Source organism: Malus domestica, chromosome 17, assembly GCF_042453785.1.
Source record: "Malus domestica chromosome 17, GDT2T_hap1".
Taxonomy (NCBI): domain Eukaryota; kingdom Viridiplantae; phylum Streptophyta; class Magnoliopsida; order Rosales; family Rosaceae; genus Malus; species Malus domestica.
This window is the reverse complement of record NC_091677.1, coordinates 27,578,743-27,595,487: the sequence shown is the minus strand read 5'-3', so window position 1 is coordinate 27,595,487 and position 16,745 is coordinate 27,578,743. Positions and strand designations below refer to the sequence as shown.

The 16,745-nt window shown below is 35.3% G+C and overlaps 3 protein-coding genes across 3 annotated transcripts; 2 read left to right on the top strand and 1 right to left on the bottom strand.

Moving 5' to 3' along the window:
* Positions 1-1,244: 1,244 nt before the first annotated feature.
* Positions 1,245-3,946, top strand: LOC103405584 (chaperone protein dnaJ 8, chloroplastic). Its single transcript, XM_008344596.4, has 3 exons — positions 1,245-1,811; positions 1,984-2,052; positions 3,557-3,946. Exons 1-3 carry the CDS (start codon positions 1,593-1,595, stop codon positions 3,746-3,748), a joined length of 480 nt encoding a protein of 159 aa, XP_008342818.3. The 5' UTR covers positions 1,245-1,592; the 3' UTR covers positions 3,749-3,946.
* A 3,999-nt stretch (positions 3,947-7,945) lies between these two features.
* On the top strand, positions 7,946-12,618 carry LOC103405583 (magnesium transporter MRS2-1). The gene is made up of 6 exons (XM_008344595.4): positions 7,946-8,407; positions 8,919-9,537; positions 11,464-11,592; positions 11,686-12,018; positions 12,146-12,193; positions 12,297-12,618. Exons 2-6 carry the CDS (start codon positions 8,938-8,940, stop codon positions 12,525-12,527), a joined length of 1,341 nt encoding a protein of 446 aa, XP_008342817.3. The 5' UTR covers positions 7,946-8,407; positions 8,919-8,937; the 3' UTR covers positions 12,528-12,618.
* Positions 12,619-13,006: 388 nt separating this feature from the next.
* On the bottom strand, positions 13,007-14,812 carry LOC103405582 (uncharacterized). The gene is made up of 2 exons (XM_008344594.4): positions 14,489-14,812; positions 13,007-13,335 (listed from the first exon to the last, which is right to left on the bottom strand). The coding sequence occupies exons 1-2, from the start codon at positions 14,688-14,690 to the stop codon at positions 13,241-13,243; spliced, it is 297 nt and encodes a 98-aa protein (XP_008342816.3). The 5' UTR covers positions 14,691-14,812; the 3' UTR covers positions 13,007-13,240.
* Between the last annotated feature and the right edge of the window lie 1,933 nt (positions 14,813-16,745).

Below are 16,745 nucleotides of genomic sequence, written 5' to 3'. Positions count from 1 at the left end.
AGATGTAAGAATGAGAACATTTAGTCATTCATGAGTGTCAAACAAATTGACGATCATTGTAATAAGCAACATTCTTGTGATGAGCCATTTATGTTTGATGCATATAGATGACTAAAGGATTTCCAAATTTAATGAAATTTTACAGAGATGATTTTTAGGTGATGGTAAAACAAATGAATAGTTCAATTACGATACTTGTAATGAAAACATGTTAATCACAAGTGGCTAAAAAAGTTAAATGTGATATGAACTACACTTGTTTCAGTTTGTCATACAAACTTAAAATTTCATGTGAATTGTCTTCTCAATTTCAGAAATTATTAATATGTTATCTCATACTAACTAAAATTTCATACAAACTTTCGTCCAAAATAACTTATGTGCAAACTTAGTCGGAATCCTCGGCTCCTTTTCATAAGTTCTCTACTTATTTTTTGTATGATGCCTTAGTTTCTCATTACTGTCAAGTTCAGTTACACAAATTCTCTAAAATAGTTGAAAAGATTGAAATAACGCTGATCACAAGTCATGTGCAAGAGGCATGAGTTATTTTAGATGAAAATTTTAACAAAGTTAGTATGAGATGACAAATTAATAATTTTGGAACATTGAGATGATATACTACTTAAAATTTTAGTACGTATGACACAACAACTACGAGACTCGATATTATCACTTGGATTTGAAACCTACACGTTGATGCTCACGATTTTGATAGCCGTACCACTGATTTGGAGAAGATCTTTCAAAATGTATTTAGTGCCCATTTCGGTCAACTCTCCAATAATGGTGAGGCCGAACATTGTTGTGGCTTATCTGGCGCTACATCACAATTCATTCATTCTCAGACATAACTGTTTCAATTTAGAATTTCTCCAGCCGTACGAGGAGAAAATTTCTTATATGTTTCAAAAGGTGGCACGAAGATCTGCTGGCGGCGTGAGTCTCACATTTGAGGGAGAAAACGTGTATAATTTCATATGATATTTCCAAAATTTCCAAACAAAAAAAAGGGTCATGGACCTCATTACAAGATTATTAGAATGAAGGGTACCCATCAACAATAAATAGAAAATAGTTCTGAAAAAAAAAACAATAAATAGAAAATTTGGATTTGGTCAATAAGATGTAGGAGGAAAATGCAAAAATTCTAAAATAGTGGGTAGCCAAAGAAGAATAACTCATAAACGAATATTCTCCAAATACGACTCGGATAAAACCAGATAAGCATCGCAAAGAGGTAAGAAGGAGGACCCTCTCTCCTCCTCTTCCTTCTCTTTCTCCTCCTATCTTTTTATCCACAAAACAACACAATACACGTCACCCTTTGAAACGGACCCCGTGGATTGATGGATAAGGACCCTCCTCCCTCTCCCTTCCCTCTATATATACACACACCTTCCCCCTCCCTTTTTAAAAAACAAGTCATCTTTCCCCAGTACCTCCATATTTTTGTTCTGCAAATTGCAATCGTTGAGTTTCAAGGAAAAAGCTTCTGATTTTATTGATAGGGTCGCGTTCCCAACTCAAGAGGATCATTGGGTTTTCTTTAAATAGCCGGAGGATTGTTGGGTTTTCTGAGATTTTTTCGAATGGCTTGCGTTGGAGCTGGTTTGATCGGGGGCAGTGGGTCGTCCTGGAATCTGTTGAAGGATAATAAGGCGAGGAGGAAGAAGATGGTGAATGATAAGAGGGGGATGGTTTCTTGTGTTGCTTCATCTTCTGTGATGGATCCTTACCGGACCTTGAAGATTCAACCTGGTGCCTCTGAATCTGAGGTCAGGAAGGCTTTTAGACAACTTGCCTTGAAGGTTTGTATTTTTTTTTTTCTAAATCTAATATCTAATCTGTATTTTTTTTCGTTTTTAGTTTTTTTTTTCCTATGTTTTATATAATTATAATTAATTAAATTTTGTTTATTTATAGAATTTTAAGTGATTTTTGTGGGACTTTTTTGGCTGATTGGGTTTTGATGAATTGCAGTATCATCCAGATGTATGCAGAGGAAACAATTGTAGAGTTCAGTTTCACCAGATCAACGAAGCCTATGATGTATGTAATTATATTCCCTCGTGTCTTATATTGTTTTTTTTATATATATTAAGCTTGCTATTTATTGAAAAATCGGGTCTAATTGCTATACTGATCATACATAAAATCAAAGAATAATTCATGCAGTTAAATTAATAATTTTATGCTTATGCTCATATAAACAATACCAAATGCACAAGAGAATTGGGTTAGAAACGGTTGAAATTGGTCGAGGCAAATGTTCAACATCATGTCCTGAATATAAGTTTACAACTTTTTATTTCCATTCAATTTGAAAAATTAATATTTAATATTTAAAATTTCCAACACTATTTTGTATTGGATGGTAGTGTCATATTTCCTTCTAATTTGTTTTTAGATTCTAATCATGCTAGTTTAGACGAAATCTGGTAACATCTTACAAAACGATTTTTGAAAAACTCTTTTGTAAAACGAAAATGACAAATAAAATTTTACGTTTCTATGATTTGAAAATGCATCTGGTATTTTAGTCGAAAATGATTTTAGTTAAAAAAAAAAAAAAAAAAAAACTGTATTTGGTAGTAATGGTGGTAGGTATGCAGGTGACAATGAAGGTGTTAGTAGTGGTGGAGTGTAGTAGGTGACAATAGCTTCAGGGAGCTATGATATAAACTGTAAATAAGATTAAATTACATACTAATAATTAGGCACTAAGCTAGTGGATATATAATAATTAATGGGACATATGTCATTAGTCCCTTGGCATTTGTCTGAAATTGTTTTCTGATGAATAAAACTTTGAAATTTAATGAAGAATTTCATTTAGTACTACGGTCTAATAATATTCATCTTCACTTAGTAAGTGAATTGTCTTAGGTTCGTTTCTCGTCAAAGGCAAATTTAAACCACATTATTGCTAGCTGATTGTGAGGCTGAGCTACTCATTCCACGTAGTATAGATAATATCGTTTGTTTAAAAAAAAATGAAGAATTTGCATCATCTTTGTGAATTGTGTTTGTTTTCAATGATGTTGACGTAATGGGGCTACATCTCACATTGAATTATATAAGCATCTTTTGAGATATTAGCAAGAAGGTCTCTGGTATTAGGTTCCGGGATAAGCCTCTGATTGAGATGTTTTACCAAAGATTTTTAGCTAAAATGGTCATTGAGATGGACATCTTTGATTCTTGAGATTGAAAATTAATAGAAGTGATATTGAGTTTCTCCATCTGTCAATCATTTGGATAATTTCGTTAAAAATCTCTGTTAGTTGGAAAAGCAAGGGGAGGGTTGATTAGACAAAAATACTCTAAAGTTTACGGAGATTTTCATGGAATGATTAGAATGATTGACAGTAGAGAAAGTTAAGAACCACTTATCAATTTTTAATCTCAATGATCAAATTGAGGAGTTACGTCAAATCTCATAGGCCATTTTAGCTAAAAAAAAACCATCTCAAATGGTATGGTCCATTACAATGTTTTGTGCCCACCTGAATAATCATCTGATATATTTCTTTTGTCGATGTGTCTGGTGCAGATTGTAATGAGCGATTTGAGAGGAGAAACGACGACGACGACTCCATCGCAGATATATGAGACGTACGACGAGGGGGATGACGAGCCGATGAGGGGAATGAACGATCCAGATTGGGACATGTGGGAGGAATGGATGGGATGGGAAGGAGCTGGAATTAGGGACTACACATCTCACATTAATCCTTATATTTGAAGGGAAATTTGTAATTAATCAATCGATATATGGGTTTAAATCAAAATTAGTCCCATTGCAACCTAAAAATGGTTGTTCTTGTATATATAATGGAACTGAGGATCCGGTTGTCCATTTTGTACATAGCTCTCTGAAGCCGAGCAATGCCTTGGCAAATCAAATGAAGAGTGTCGAGATTTCTCGTCTTACTATTGCAAATTGTGTTTAATTTTCTGGTTTAATTTTTTTTTTTTAGTACGAACGATATTAATATTCTAAGTTAAATCAAAAGAATGAGAGAGTTATCAACTTGGATGTAATTTTAGAAAGAAAAAATATATACACCAGTTGTCATGTTTGTCATCCGCAAAAAGAATCTTTTGTGACAGATCTACACATGACACGATCCTCCTATCTTCATCCCACAATATATTTTGTTTCGGGATGGTTTCAAATTGAACGAATTGTTTATTTTTTAGGTCTTTCTTTAAAGATTGTTTTTATAAAAAATCACTCACATTTGAAACTATGTGGTTATTGGATTAGGGGTTTAGAGTTGTTTTGTAAAACCGTATTTGTTTATTTTCTTTACTACAAATAAATGTCTTAATGAATTTAGATTTGTCTAATTTTTTAAGATGATCTATGAATGATGTTTTAATAGATAGATAGTTTGGATCTTTGAAATATATAATGAAGTGAGCCTCACAAAAACTCACGTGAAAAAAACAGTATCACGAATCCAATCGCATTTTGTTTTAGGATTCTAAAATTATGTTTTTAATATACAAACTGAAAATACAGTAGTATCTATTCTCTAGGAAGGTTCGTTGCATATTTCAATTACTTAAAGGGGGGGAAATTAGAGATCGTTATGTTCGCACTCTTAGTATCTCTATAAAGATGTTCACGAATTTCTATTGCTTCCGATGCTTTTTGTTTAATAATATTTGAATGCTTTGTCACTGCATACATGTGCCACACCTGCGCCTGCATGCTTTGGCGTGAAGCACTCTCCTCAATTAAGTTTGAACTTCTAATCGTCCATTTTGTAGTGGCACATCCTAATAGACTTGATTTTATATTCGGAGAATGTTTGTAGGAAACTAATGAAAATAATTTGAAAATTTTAAGTTTTAACAATAAGGATAAAATAAAGGGTAAAATGAATAGTACCATGATTGATTTTTTTGTGTAAAAATGTGGTTTTTCGTTAAAGTGAACAGTATCGGGAGCTTTTCGTTAAAGTTCGCATGTTTGTAACCTTCTCATTTCAATTTTCTCACTTTTATTCATGTCACGTGTATTCCACCAGCATGCAAAATTAAAATTTTAAATAATTTTTAGTTGACAAACTAAAGTTTTAATAATACTAACAAAGGAAAACAAATAATGAAATTTTAATGTGATTAAAATTTTAGATTTGATTGATAGTAGTACACGTGACATGAGAAGAAATGTAAAATTACTCTTTCAAAAATTTGAATTTCTTGTACATCCTATTTGGACACCCACAAGGAATTTGATATTAAATAATATGTTCATCAAGTGGTCAACTTGAGGGTAGGATGCAGTAGGACGAATTCCTTTTGCCATGCTGCAAAAAATATAAAGAGAAACATTTGACTTTCATACAAATTGATATCTTTTCTGTTCGAGTGAGAATGCGGCGAGGAAACCATTCGTTTCTCCAGTGAAGGGTCTAATTGAACCCACATGTCCCTACTGAACTTTTTAAGCACACCCTAACTAAATTTTGCAGGTTTACGAACTAGGTTATTCAAGTGGGTAGGTTGGAAGAAGTTAAATTAGATAAAGGGGTGTGATATCCACACACTCCATTTTACTTTTCACACACCCTTTTAATTTTTGGCCTTCAGATTGAATGAATTAAAGAAGATTAACGGACAGAAATTAACAAGGGGTGTGTGAGAAGTAATTTGGGGTGTGTGGATAGCATACTCCTAGATAAAAGGCTTGAAGTTTTATTATTATTATTTTATATGATTGTAAATAAATCTTGGTTTATGTTTATAAAAGGAATATATTATTATCATTATTATTATTTTAGTTTCCTTTTACTTATTCAATTAGCACGCGTTCCAAATTCTGATTTTTTACCGACTCCGAGTTCGATATTCTCCTGATTGTATTATCACGGTGATCAGCTTGAGGCTATTATATTGATCTTATTGGTTAATTAATGTGATTTGGTGTTAATTGGATAAATATTCTCTTGGGTGTTCACATGATATTAAAATTTCTACTGGAATGTTATTCTGAGAATATGATTTGATCCATTTGAAACATGAGTTGACATTATTTGTGCACCAATCACGTGTGAGAAGAAGTGGTTGGAACTTTATTGTTGAGAAAGGAATTGGAAATTAGGGTAGTTGGAAATGATCTTTTGTGTAGTTGAGTTTAACTCTTGGTAGGTACTTGATCTCAAGTCAACCTACAGTGCACATGGTTTTACCGCGTAATTTGGGATTTGTGACAAAGCGTTAATCAAGATGAGTAACAAAGGGGGAAATTAGGATGACTATGTTACTGGGGTTGGTTTGTATAATAGAGCATTTGAACCACTACTGTAGTGGTAAAATGCACGTTATGGTACATGCAAGTCTACTCGTTTTATTATATGAACCAACGGGTATAGACGAAGAGTATTGCATTTCACTCGTGCATTGTTATCGACGGTAATTTGACATTTAGTTATATGATTTCATAACACTTAATTTACTATAGTTAATTTTACTTTGGTAAGGTTATGTCTCTCCTGAGCTGTTGAAGTTCACCTCTCTATTATTATGCAGATTTTCGAACTAGACAGTCAAAGGGATAAGTGGAATGAGATTGAATTAGATGCAAGACTAGAAGTTTTATTTATTTATTTTGACCTTATAAAGAATTCTTGATTTATAAGAGGATTTTATTTTCACCCATTTCAATTTTTTTTATTCTATTTTATTTTTACTCACACACTGGACACGATATTATTTTTTCACCGATTCCGAGTTCGGGTTTGAGGGGTGACAGAAAAGAGTGAAAGAGTCTTGCCCCTTTTTTTGCCCCTTTTTTTACTCCATAGGGCAGCGAGGATCATTCCGTGGAATCAACTACCAGAGATTGTACGCTATATATAATCTTTCTTATAAATAAAAATATATTTCTTATTTTTTTCATAATAATAATTTTTTATTTAGAATAAATATACAGCTGACTTTTTCGTGCTCTCAAGTTTAATGTCTATATATATTTTTATTTTTATATTGGTATTATTAGTCTTCTTTCGTTAAGGAAATTTTCAAATAAGGTATTCCTTCAATGATTATTTCTACTAAAAATCACTCAAATTTTAAACTAGATAACGGTTGGATTAAATAGTATCCATTTTAGTGTTTCTTTGAAGAAATTATATTCTTCTATTTTCTTCACCACAATTAGATGTCATAATTATTTTAGATTTGTCTATTTTTTTACAAAAATAATTTATGAATGATTAATTAAAATTTAGATAGCTCGGATCATAAAAAAATTTACAAAAAATAAATTAGATGCTTGAAATTTGATAGGCTTAGAGTTTCAAGAGATAAAATATGAATTACATCCATTACTCCTAATTGATCAAATTCCTCGTCCGATAACGAGTTTTAAAGCGAAACCTATATACTTTTGTGTGTTTTAAGCATGAAATAGTCAGAAATTAGAATCATTTTTCTTTCTTCTTCCGCACTCAATCCTAATAAGTAAATATGCTAGAAAAAAAAAAATTAGTAAAGACACTTAATCAAAACAAAAGAAATGAGGAAGAAGAAAACAATTCGGTTGGATTGGGTATGAATGTTTTGGGTAGGCCTGCAAATGGGTCATGTTAGTCGGGTTCCTATCGTTTTCGTATCATACCCGTTATCTTAGCAAATTCTTAACAGGTGACCCAATCGTGTTGAGTTAACGAGTTATGTAAGAAATTCTCATGTCTAACATCTAAATCCATCAAACAAAATCTTATCGGATTCTTAACGATTGCCCAATAACGACCTGACACATTAATGGATTCTTAACGAATTTGCTAATAACGACCTGATTTTTTAATAGGTTGATCCAAAATTCATTATCTTTGAATCATTTAGTGTCCGATTAACGGATCGTCTAAAAAATTGTCGGGGCTAGTTTTGGTTTTCAATTAAGGCCCGATTGACCCATTAAGCAGTTGAAGTAGGATCCAGAAAAAAACGGGTAGAAACAAAAGCAGACAAAACTCACTCACATTCTTCCTACTTTCTACTCCTGCACAAAACAAAACAAAACAAAACCATTAAATATTGATTTTATCTTCAGAAAAAGAATTATTAATTTATTAATTATTTAAACCTATTTGAAAGTAGAGGATTTTGTTTCCAGGACGTTGCCCTCCCATCCCATGATTCTTTTGGTTCTTCCTCCAACGAACCGGTAGACAAACCACCTGATACGCCCGCCGCGAATTTCAGTTAGCATCTCGATTGGGCATGCTGAAATCCTCTCGATTTCTGAATCTAGGGTTCCGATTCTTATTCAGGCCAATCGATTCTTCAATTTCGTCCGGAAGAATTGTTCAATTGTGAGCTGAGCTGCTGACGATCATCAACAACCACCAGCTTTTTGCAGCAACCGACATTCCATTTCTCTTTGCAGGTGCTTTTTCTTCTGCTCTATATTATCTGGGTGTGCCTGTTTACGTGTTTTTATGGTGTGGAAACTGGGATTGTGGAGTTTGAGCCACCAAGCTTGTAGCTTTTGGATTTCTGATGCTTTCGTTTTTGTTTTGGTGGCACTGGGATTGGGATTGGAGTTCTTAAAATTTTGGTTTTAGATTTCCATGCTTTGTTGAATCGTATGCTTATATCCCATAATATATTTTCTTGAAATTTTGATGAATTGGGTCTCTTTATTTTAGTTTAAGATATATTCTTGAGTAGATACAATTATATTTAGCACACATGAACTATAGAAAGTATTTTCCTTTATGGCGGAAATGATTTTCACACACCACTGTTTATTTCTGGGACCGAAAATGGCTGTGAGGAATTTATTTCCCTTTATTTTAATCAAGAAGTTATGCAATCGTTGGTCCTGGAATTGTATGCATATAGATATAGACAAGTGTTACATCAAAATTAAAGTCGTTTGTTTTTTAATGTTGCAGCATTGAGAACTCACACGTAATGGAGGACCTCAAAGAGAGGCTGCTTCCACCAAAAGTCCCAAAACCTGCATCAGCTGTAAACCTTCGCGAAGCATCTTATCGATCATCTGCCTTTGGAAGGCAACCTTTTCAAGGAGTAGATGTTCTGGGGCTGAAGAAGCGGGGCCAGGGCCTTCGGTCTTGGATTCGCGTTGATACGTCTGGCAATTCTCAGATCATTGAGGTTGATAAGTTCACCATGATGCGTCGTTGTGATCTTCCTGCTCGTGATCTACGCCTGCTTGATCCTTTATTTGTTTACCCTTCCACCATCCTTGGAAGAGAGAAAGCTATTGTGGTTAATCTAGAGCAGATTCGATGTATTATTACGGCTGATGAGGTTCTGCTTTTGAATTCCCTTGATAGCTATGTATTGCAGTATGTGGTGGAGCTTCAGAGAAGATTGACAACAAATGGAGTAGGTGATGTTTGGCAGTCTGATGGTTCTGGCTTGAGTCGGCAGAGAGGAAATAGAAATTTTGATAGTGTGTTTGGGAGCACATCACCTGATTATTTGCCCTTTGAGTTTAGGGCTTTAGAAGTTGCTCTGGAGGCTGCCTGTACATTTCTCGATTCTCAGGTATGTAAGGGAACACAAGAATTTAGGAGCTCTATCACTGCTCATTACTAGATGTGGGCAATGACTGTTATTTCTGCAAGGACATATTTCTAAAAGTATTTTGATAACTATGCAACAGGACCGGTAAATACTTAATAGGTTTTGAAGACTTGTAAGTAATACAAAAAAGTGGAGTGCATACCCTAATAACCATATCTGTCACATTTTGTTTAGCTCAAGTACCACAGATGCTTGAGCTGGCATTGAGACATGGTGAAAATTGGCTATAGAACTTCATTCATTTACTGGTACATTTAATATTGCCTTTCTTTTACGATTATATTTATGTTCGGTTAATGAAATCTAGTGTTGTCCGTCGAATGCAAAAATGTTATTTGTTTTAGTGGGAGACTAGGCTATGTCAAATCATACTTCTTCTGCCTTTTATTTACATTGATAGGATCAAGGGTCTGTGTACCCTCTTGTCAAGGTGCTATTGCAATACCAAATATTGTTATTATTAAAGGAAAATGTTTTGTTTTGATTTTTTCCTCTTTTCTTAGTCTCTATATGATGCCAAACAATAGTATGGTTGTACTCTTTCACTAGTTGAAGAGATGAAGTTGCTGAGGATTTAGAAATTCAGTGGATTTGTACAGTCCATTACATAAGGATTTATATAGTTTTGAGTTCAGTTCCTTATTGGTGACTGATAATGATACTTGCCGAGTTGCCACAGCCGGTTATGTGGTTAAATATTTTTTTTTTGTGATGATTGGAGCTAAGAACCGAGTGCAATGGCGTTCTAGGATTCATATAGCCGACCCCACTTAGTGGGAAAATGCTTTGTTGTTGTTGTTGTTGATGATTGGAGTTAAGGACTTGGTTCCTTGTTACTTTGAGGACCTTGTGCCCCTTACGTTTTATTCATCAAGCACTCAACATAGTGGTATCTGTGGTGTGGTGTTTGAAATTGAAAACATGAGGCTTTAGACAGTGAAGAACACTGATGGTTGAATAATCTTTTTGTCATTGAATATTCGTATGTACTTTAAGTTTTAAATAAATTGGTAAGTTATTGGAGGTCGAGTGAACCTTTTCAAATTAAATCAGCAGCACCCTTTTCTAGTTTTGGTAAGTGGGCACGAGACAGTGCAGACTTAGTTGGGGAAAAAGAAATTAGTTTATTCATTTCTACCCCAATATTTTACTTGTAGTTCAACATTTTGCATCTCCTTTTGCATTTTATTTCCGCACTTTTAGGATTTAGAGTTGTATCCTCGTGGAAATTCCACAGGGAGTAGTATACAGAACGTTGATGGATGCTATTAATTGCAAAGTTCCTGTGATTATTGTTGTTGATTACAGCAGTTGCCATTTAGCCAAAAGAGAGATTGCATTTATTTGTACGTTGATGTTTTATTTTTTTTAATTTTTTTCATCATTTTTAATCACGTCAGAGTTCAAGAAATGCCCCAACGTTGCTATTTTTTCTGCTTAGAGAGTTGTTTTTGTCAAAACAAAATTACTTCTTTTAGTTTCTTAGCCCATGAGCGGTAGATCTCGGGTTCGAGACTTGGGAGCAGCCTCTCCATAAATGGGGGTAAGGCTAGCCGACATTCACCTCTCCCAGACCCTGTGTAAAGCGGGAGCCTTGTGCACTGGGTACGACCTTTTAGTTTCTTAGCTTCTAACTTCGGTATTCAGCAGACTTCTTGTTGTCTGTTTTGTATTCTTGCGAGATTAATCAATTTTAATAATATATTGTTTCTCTAAAAAGTAAAATATACATGGATTTGTTATATTTACAGTATGCCCGTTGATTATTAATGCTGTACACAATTTTGAAGACACCATCCGTAGTTTGAAGTATGAACTTGGATCATGTTCTTGGTGGCTAAACATTCTCCAAGTTAGTAACTCATTTATTAATGGTGTATTGTATAGGCAGCCGAACTAGAAATTGAAGCATATCCATTACTGGATGAGCTCACGTCAAAGATCAGTACACTAAACTTGGAACGTGCACGTCGTTTGAAAAGCAGACTTCTTGCCTTGACTCGGAGAGTTCAGAAGGTATTGTATATTTATCTACTAATTAGCTTCATCCTGCTTAAGCCACCATGACAACCAAAACTGTATTCCAACGTTTGAGCTGCCTCTGTTTAGGTTCGGGATGAAATAGAGCAGCTCATGGATGATGATGGAGATATGGCTGAGATGTATCTCACTGAGAAGAAAAGTCGCATGGAGTCAGCATTTTATGGTGATCAATCTATGATGGGGTACAGATCTACCGACGGTCCATCTCTTTCTGCTCCTGTTTCTCCTGTGTCTTCACCTCCCGATGGCCGAAAGCTTGAGAAAAGCCTGAGCATTGCAAGGAGTAGACATGAAAGCATGAGGAGTTCAGAAAGTGCTAAGGAGAGTATAGAAGAGCTTGAGATGTTGCTGGAAGCATACTTTGTTGTCATTGATAGCACCCTCAATAAGCTGACATCGGTAAGCATAGAACTTGTTTTTTAAATTGACACTACTATATGTATATCGACGACTATATCTAATCATTCACTGGTCATATTAACCCGAGAAGAATACAAGCTTATGTTATTTCTGTCCCATGTCTCAGTTGAAAGAGTACATTGACGACACCGAAGATTTCATTAACATTCAGCTGGTAAGTGCCTTGTTATCCTGAATGAATTTCTCTGCCTGGTTTCATTGAACTTTCCTTGTATTGGTGGAACCGAATTGTAACATGAGAAAGTTTTTGCGCTCAGGATAACGTTCGAAACCAGCTGATTCAATTTGAGTTGCTACTCACGACTGCAACGTTTGTTGTTGCCATATTTGGGGTTGTGGCAGGAATATTTGGGATGAATTTCGAAATATCATTGTTTGATGAGCCTGCTGCATTTCAGTGGGTACTTATAATTACAGGAGTAACTGGCTTTTGCATATTTTCTGCATTTGTGTGGTTCTTCAAGTACCGAAGACTGATGCCACTTTAGATGTAAACTTAAACCTCAATCAAGGAATATTTGTTGCCATTTTATTTGTACCGTCTCAGAATAATCGAAAGTTGGCTCGATGCTTCAATTCTTTCGATATGATTCACAAGTCTATTTGATTCATGTATACAAAATTTTCTCCCGGTCTTGATGAACAAGGGTGGAGACCGAAGAACGAAAGAGGAAAGTGTTGTATGTGCCGGGGCAATGGAAAAATTTAGGTGTCACAAGCAATGAAGGGAAAATGCAACGTTTTAACTTGCGTTTCTTTCCCGTTGCCGCGTTAAAAACATCAACTACATCAACCGATCAACAAATTCGCCATTCACACAAGGGCGTCCTTGTTTTGGTTCAACAATCAAGACACCGGAGTTTTTAACCGAATGTTACCGAACAATGCAAGCTCAAGATGATACCGAACGGAACCCGTTGCGAGCTAGAAATCAAATATGAATTCCTCACATGGATGCACCTCAACATGACTGGAAACAGAAGTTCGGTTCTGCCTAATCATTCAAAACGATGCCTCATAAGCCGTACATTTGTACCTATCGAAAAGAAAATAAGCAACACAACCCATTGCTCCTCAAGGATCATGAGAAGCCACTCTTCTGGAAAACGGGTCGAGGAAGGCAAAAAGAGTGTCAAACAACAAAGATACATTGCACCTTCCAACCATTATGAAAAACCAGAGGAGATTCTTCAACATGAAATCATTTAGCAGCGGCAGGCGCCCCGGAAGAAAGTCTTTGACTCCTTGCCTTATCAGCTTTTTCCAAGTAATCTTGATGAGATTGATGCTTTGCCCCTACAGGAGAGAAGATGAATTATATTAGATTGGCCGATGAGGAAACAGAGACGGGCAAAATGGCGTTAACACTACCAACAGGTAACCGAAACAAAATCCCATAACGGAGTCTGAACTCCATCGGACAAAGCATAGTCATGAACTATAACCATTCAGTCAAAAAGCCTTACACTCGGATATCAACAAAAGAAACTGCCACGAAATCGGTAACATGTATTTGGCTACAATATGGTGAAATCAAAGTGGCATGATGCTGTGGAAAACAGTGGTGTAGATTGCTGGCTCTCTTTTTTCACAGAATAGAGTAGCAGAACAAAATGCTGCTGAAGTTATAGGAGCCCAAATTCTTAAGTAATTGCAACAAGATATAAAATATCGATGATATTAGAAATATTGATAGTCCAAAAATACGGAAATTTCGATAGAAATATCAGGATATTATCGATATTGATAAAAATTGAATAAAAACCACGGAAATTGTAAGAAAAACTTGAAAATTTTTATTGAAACTTTGCTGTTTATTTAGTCAATTATTTATTAGTTTATCACAAAAAATTAGAAGGAAATGTTGCATGATAGATATAATTGATTTAAGTTGATTATATAGCGAGCTAATAAATATTGTGAGGGTAGAAAATATGTAGTAATTAATAAAAGAAGTTTAAACACACCATAATCATTTATATATAATGAATTAGTACAATATTTTATACTTTATACATTGCATGGTAAGATACATGAATGACTTAGTAAGGTCTAAAATATCGATGATATCGGAAATATTGGTAGCCCAAAAAAATATCGGTAGTCCAAAAACACGGAAATTTCGATGAAAATATCGGGATATTATGCATATTTTAGACCATGATTGCAACAATTAATTCATGAATGCAAATTAGAGTAACTTTCACTGCTCAGATAGGCAAGACCCAAATATAATTGTTAACTAATAATACATTGTAATCAATTAACAGCAACCAACCAACTGCAAAATTTCAGATGATTACGGGAAATTTGATTTAATTTATACATTTCCAGTGTTTGGTTGCCAAGAAAATGAAGGAAAATTCTAAATCCTAAAATCCGTAGCTGTATTCACCAAAACCCAAAAACGGCAGCATATAAATCGAAAGCGAAGTAAGGAGATACGAACCTCGATTCATGAGGTACCAAGGAACGGCAAAGACGGCGCTGATAATAACGATGCCTGCAAATACGTGCTTCTTCTCACCGCTGTACAAGTAGTGCTCCATCCTCGCCCTAAATTCCCTTCCGCCACCTCCGCCACCACCGCCACCGCTTCCTCCTCCTCCTCCTGCAGCTGTTGTGCTATTGGTTTTGGCCTCGCTGCTCATCTTCTTTTGCTTTCTCGCACTCTTTCTTTTCTCTTGCGGTTTCTTACTTTTGCTAAAACTCAGGCTTCTGCGTCGTGTTTGGCCACGGGGTTTTAAGGCCCAGTCACTGTGTAGAATTCCAAGCCACCGGTTTATTTTCTTTGTATATTCTCTCTTTTATACAAATAAATATACAAAAAAACAACAAAAAGCGCTACTCATTTCGATCTAGTAATATTCTTTTTAATTTGTAATCAGTAGTTTAATTCGCGTCGAAGGAAAATTTAAAACATTATTGCTAGCCAATTTCAATACGATTATGAACACGAGCATGAAATACTAAAATTAGCTGAGGCAAAAATATATATTAAAGAAAAAGTTGTTAAGGGTGTTACTGAATAAAATGGCTGACTCATTAAAATCATTGGTTGGATTTAAATATATGTTAATTTAATGGGTTAGATTTCGATAATCTGTTATAAAAATGATAGTTGTCGACCCGACTTAAGCCCATTAAACACAACCCATTGCCAGATCGAATAACATCAAATTGAAACTAACAAAATCAGTGGTTAGACAACTACAAATGTCACCCCTAAAACCAAGATTAGTACATCAGTAATCACAATTTAGATTAAATACCGAAAAGATGTAAAACTTTTAACATTCAACAGTTCAAATTAAGATATTTGCACGGTAAAAAGTGTTATATCACTGTACACAAGTAAATAGACAAACATTGTTCCTAATGAAAAATAAATAATCATAAAATGACAAAAACACCCTAACCTATTAATTTTAAACTCCTTATTAGAAAGTTTTTTCTATCAAGGTAACTTTATTACCAAGAAAATAAATTTACAAGAAAGAGACCGAATTGCAATAAGCACACAACAGAGGTATGGAATCAAAGTACATCAAAACTATTGAGAAACATATTTTCATTTACTCAATCAAATAAGATTACAATCTAAAAGTATATATATACTTGTGTAGACTAACTAACTCATAACAAATAATAGCTTTCCTTAACCTCTAAGTATTATCCCTTGATAGTGTATTGACAATATTACCCTTAATATCCCCCCTCAAACGAAACTTGGGAACCCGAAGTTGCAGTTTGTCCCGGAGAAACAAAAAACGGGCTGCAGCTAAAGATTTTGTACAGATATCTGCCACTTGGTCTTGGGAGCAGATGTAGTGAAGGGAGATGTGCTTGGCAACTACTTTTTCACGGATGTAATGGTAATCAAGCTCAACATGCTTGGTCCGAGCATGAAAAACAGGATTCTTGGCAAGGGATATAGCAGAGACGTTATCACACCAAAGCTGAGGAGAACAAGGCAGACAATAGCCAATGTCAGCAAGTAATTGACAAATCCAAGTGATCTCAGAGGCAGTGTTGGCAAGGGAGCGATACTCTGCCTCGGTAGAGGAACGAGCAACAGTGGGTTGCTTTTTAGCGCTCCAACTAATGAGAGAATTACCCAGAAAAATGCAGTAACCACCAGTGGATCTCCTATCTAACTCACAACCAGCCCAGTCAGCATCGGAAAAGGCCTTGAGTGATGGAACAGAGGAGCACTTCGAGAACCAGAGACCATGATCAATGGTGCCCTTAAGATACCGGAGGATACGCTTGACAGCTTGGAAGTGAGAGACTTTGGGAGTGTGCATGAATTGGCAAACAAGGTTGACAGCGAAACTAAGATCCGGCCTTGTCCAGGTTAGATACTGAAGAGCACCCACCAATGACCTGTACTCAGAAGCATTGTCAAGAAGAGGAGAAGCATGATCAATCTTAGAGGTGCTCAGTGGTGTGTTGCAGGGTTTTGCACCAACCATTTTGGCTTTGTGAAGCAAATCCAGAATATATTTAGTTTGGGATAGGAAAATGCCAGTAGAAGAGCGCTTGACCTCAAGACCGAGAAAATAGTGTAAAGGACCAAGATCCTTAATAGGAAACAAACTGCTGAGCTGAGTGATCACATGTTGACATTCAACAGAAGAGGGCCCTGTAACCAGAATGTCGTCCACATACACAAGAACAAATACCAAGGCTTTGTCCGTTTTGAC

Coding starts and splice junctions, on each gene's coding strand:
- LOC103405584 (XM_008344596.4), top strand. CDS start 1,593: ATGGCTTGCGTTGGAGCTGGTTTGATCGGGGGCAGTGGGTCGTCCTGG. Junction 1,812..1,983: donor TTAGACAACTTGCCTTGAAG/GTTTGTATTTTT, acceptor GATGAATTGCAG/TATCATCCAGATGTATGCAG. Junction 2,053..3,556: donor AGATCAACGAAGCCTATGAT/GTATGTAATTAT, acceptor TGTCTGGTGCAG/ATTGTAATGAGCGATTTGAG.
- LOC103405583 (XM_008344595.4), top strand. CDS start 8,938: ATGGAGGACCTCAAAGAGAGGCTGCTTCCACCAAAAGTCCCAAAACCT. Junction 11,593..11,685: donor TGACTCGGAGAGTTCAGAAG/GTATTGTATATT, acceptor GCCTCTGTTTAG/GTTCGGGATGAAATAGAGCA. Junction 12,019..12,145: donor CCCTCAATAAGCTGACATCG/GTAAGCATAGAA, acceptor CCCATGTCTCAG/TTGAAAGAGTACATTGACGA.
- LOC103405582 (XM_008344594.4), bottom strand. CDS start 14,690: ATGAGCAGCGAGGCCAAAACCAATAGCACAACAGCTGCAGGAGGAGGA. Junction 13,336..14,488: donor TTGGTACCTCATGAATCGAG/GTTCGTATCTCC, acceptor TCTCTCCTGTAG/GGGCAAAGCATCAATCTCAT.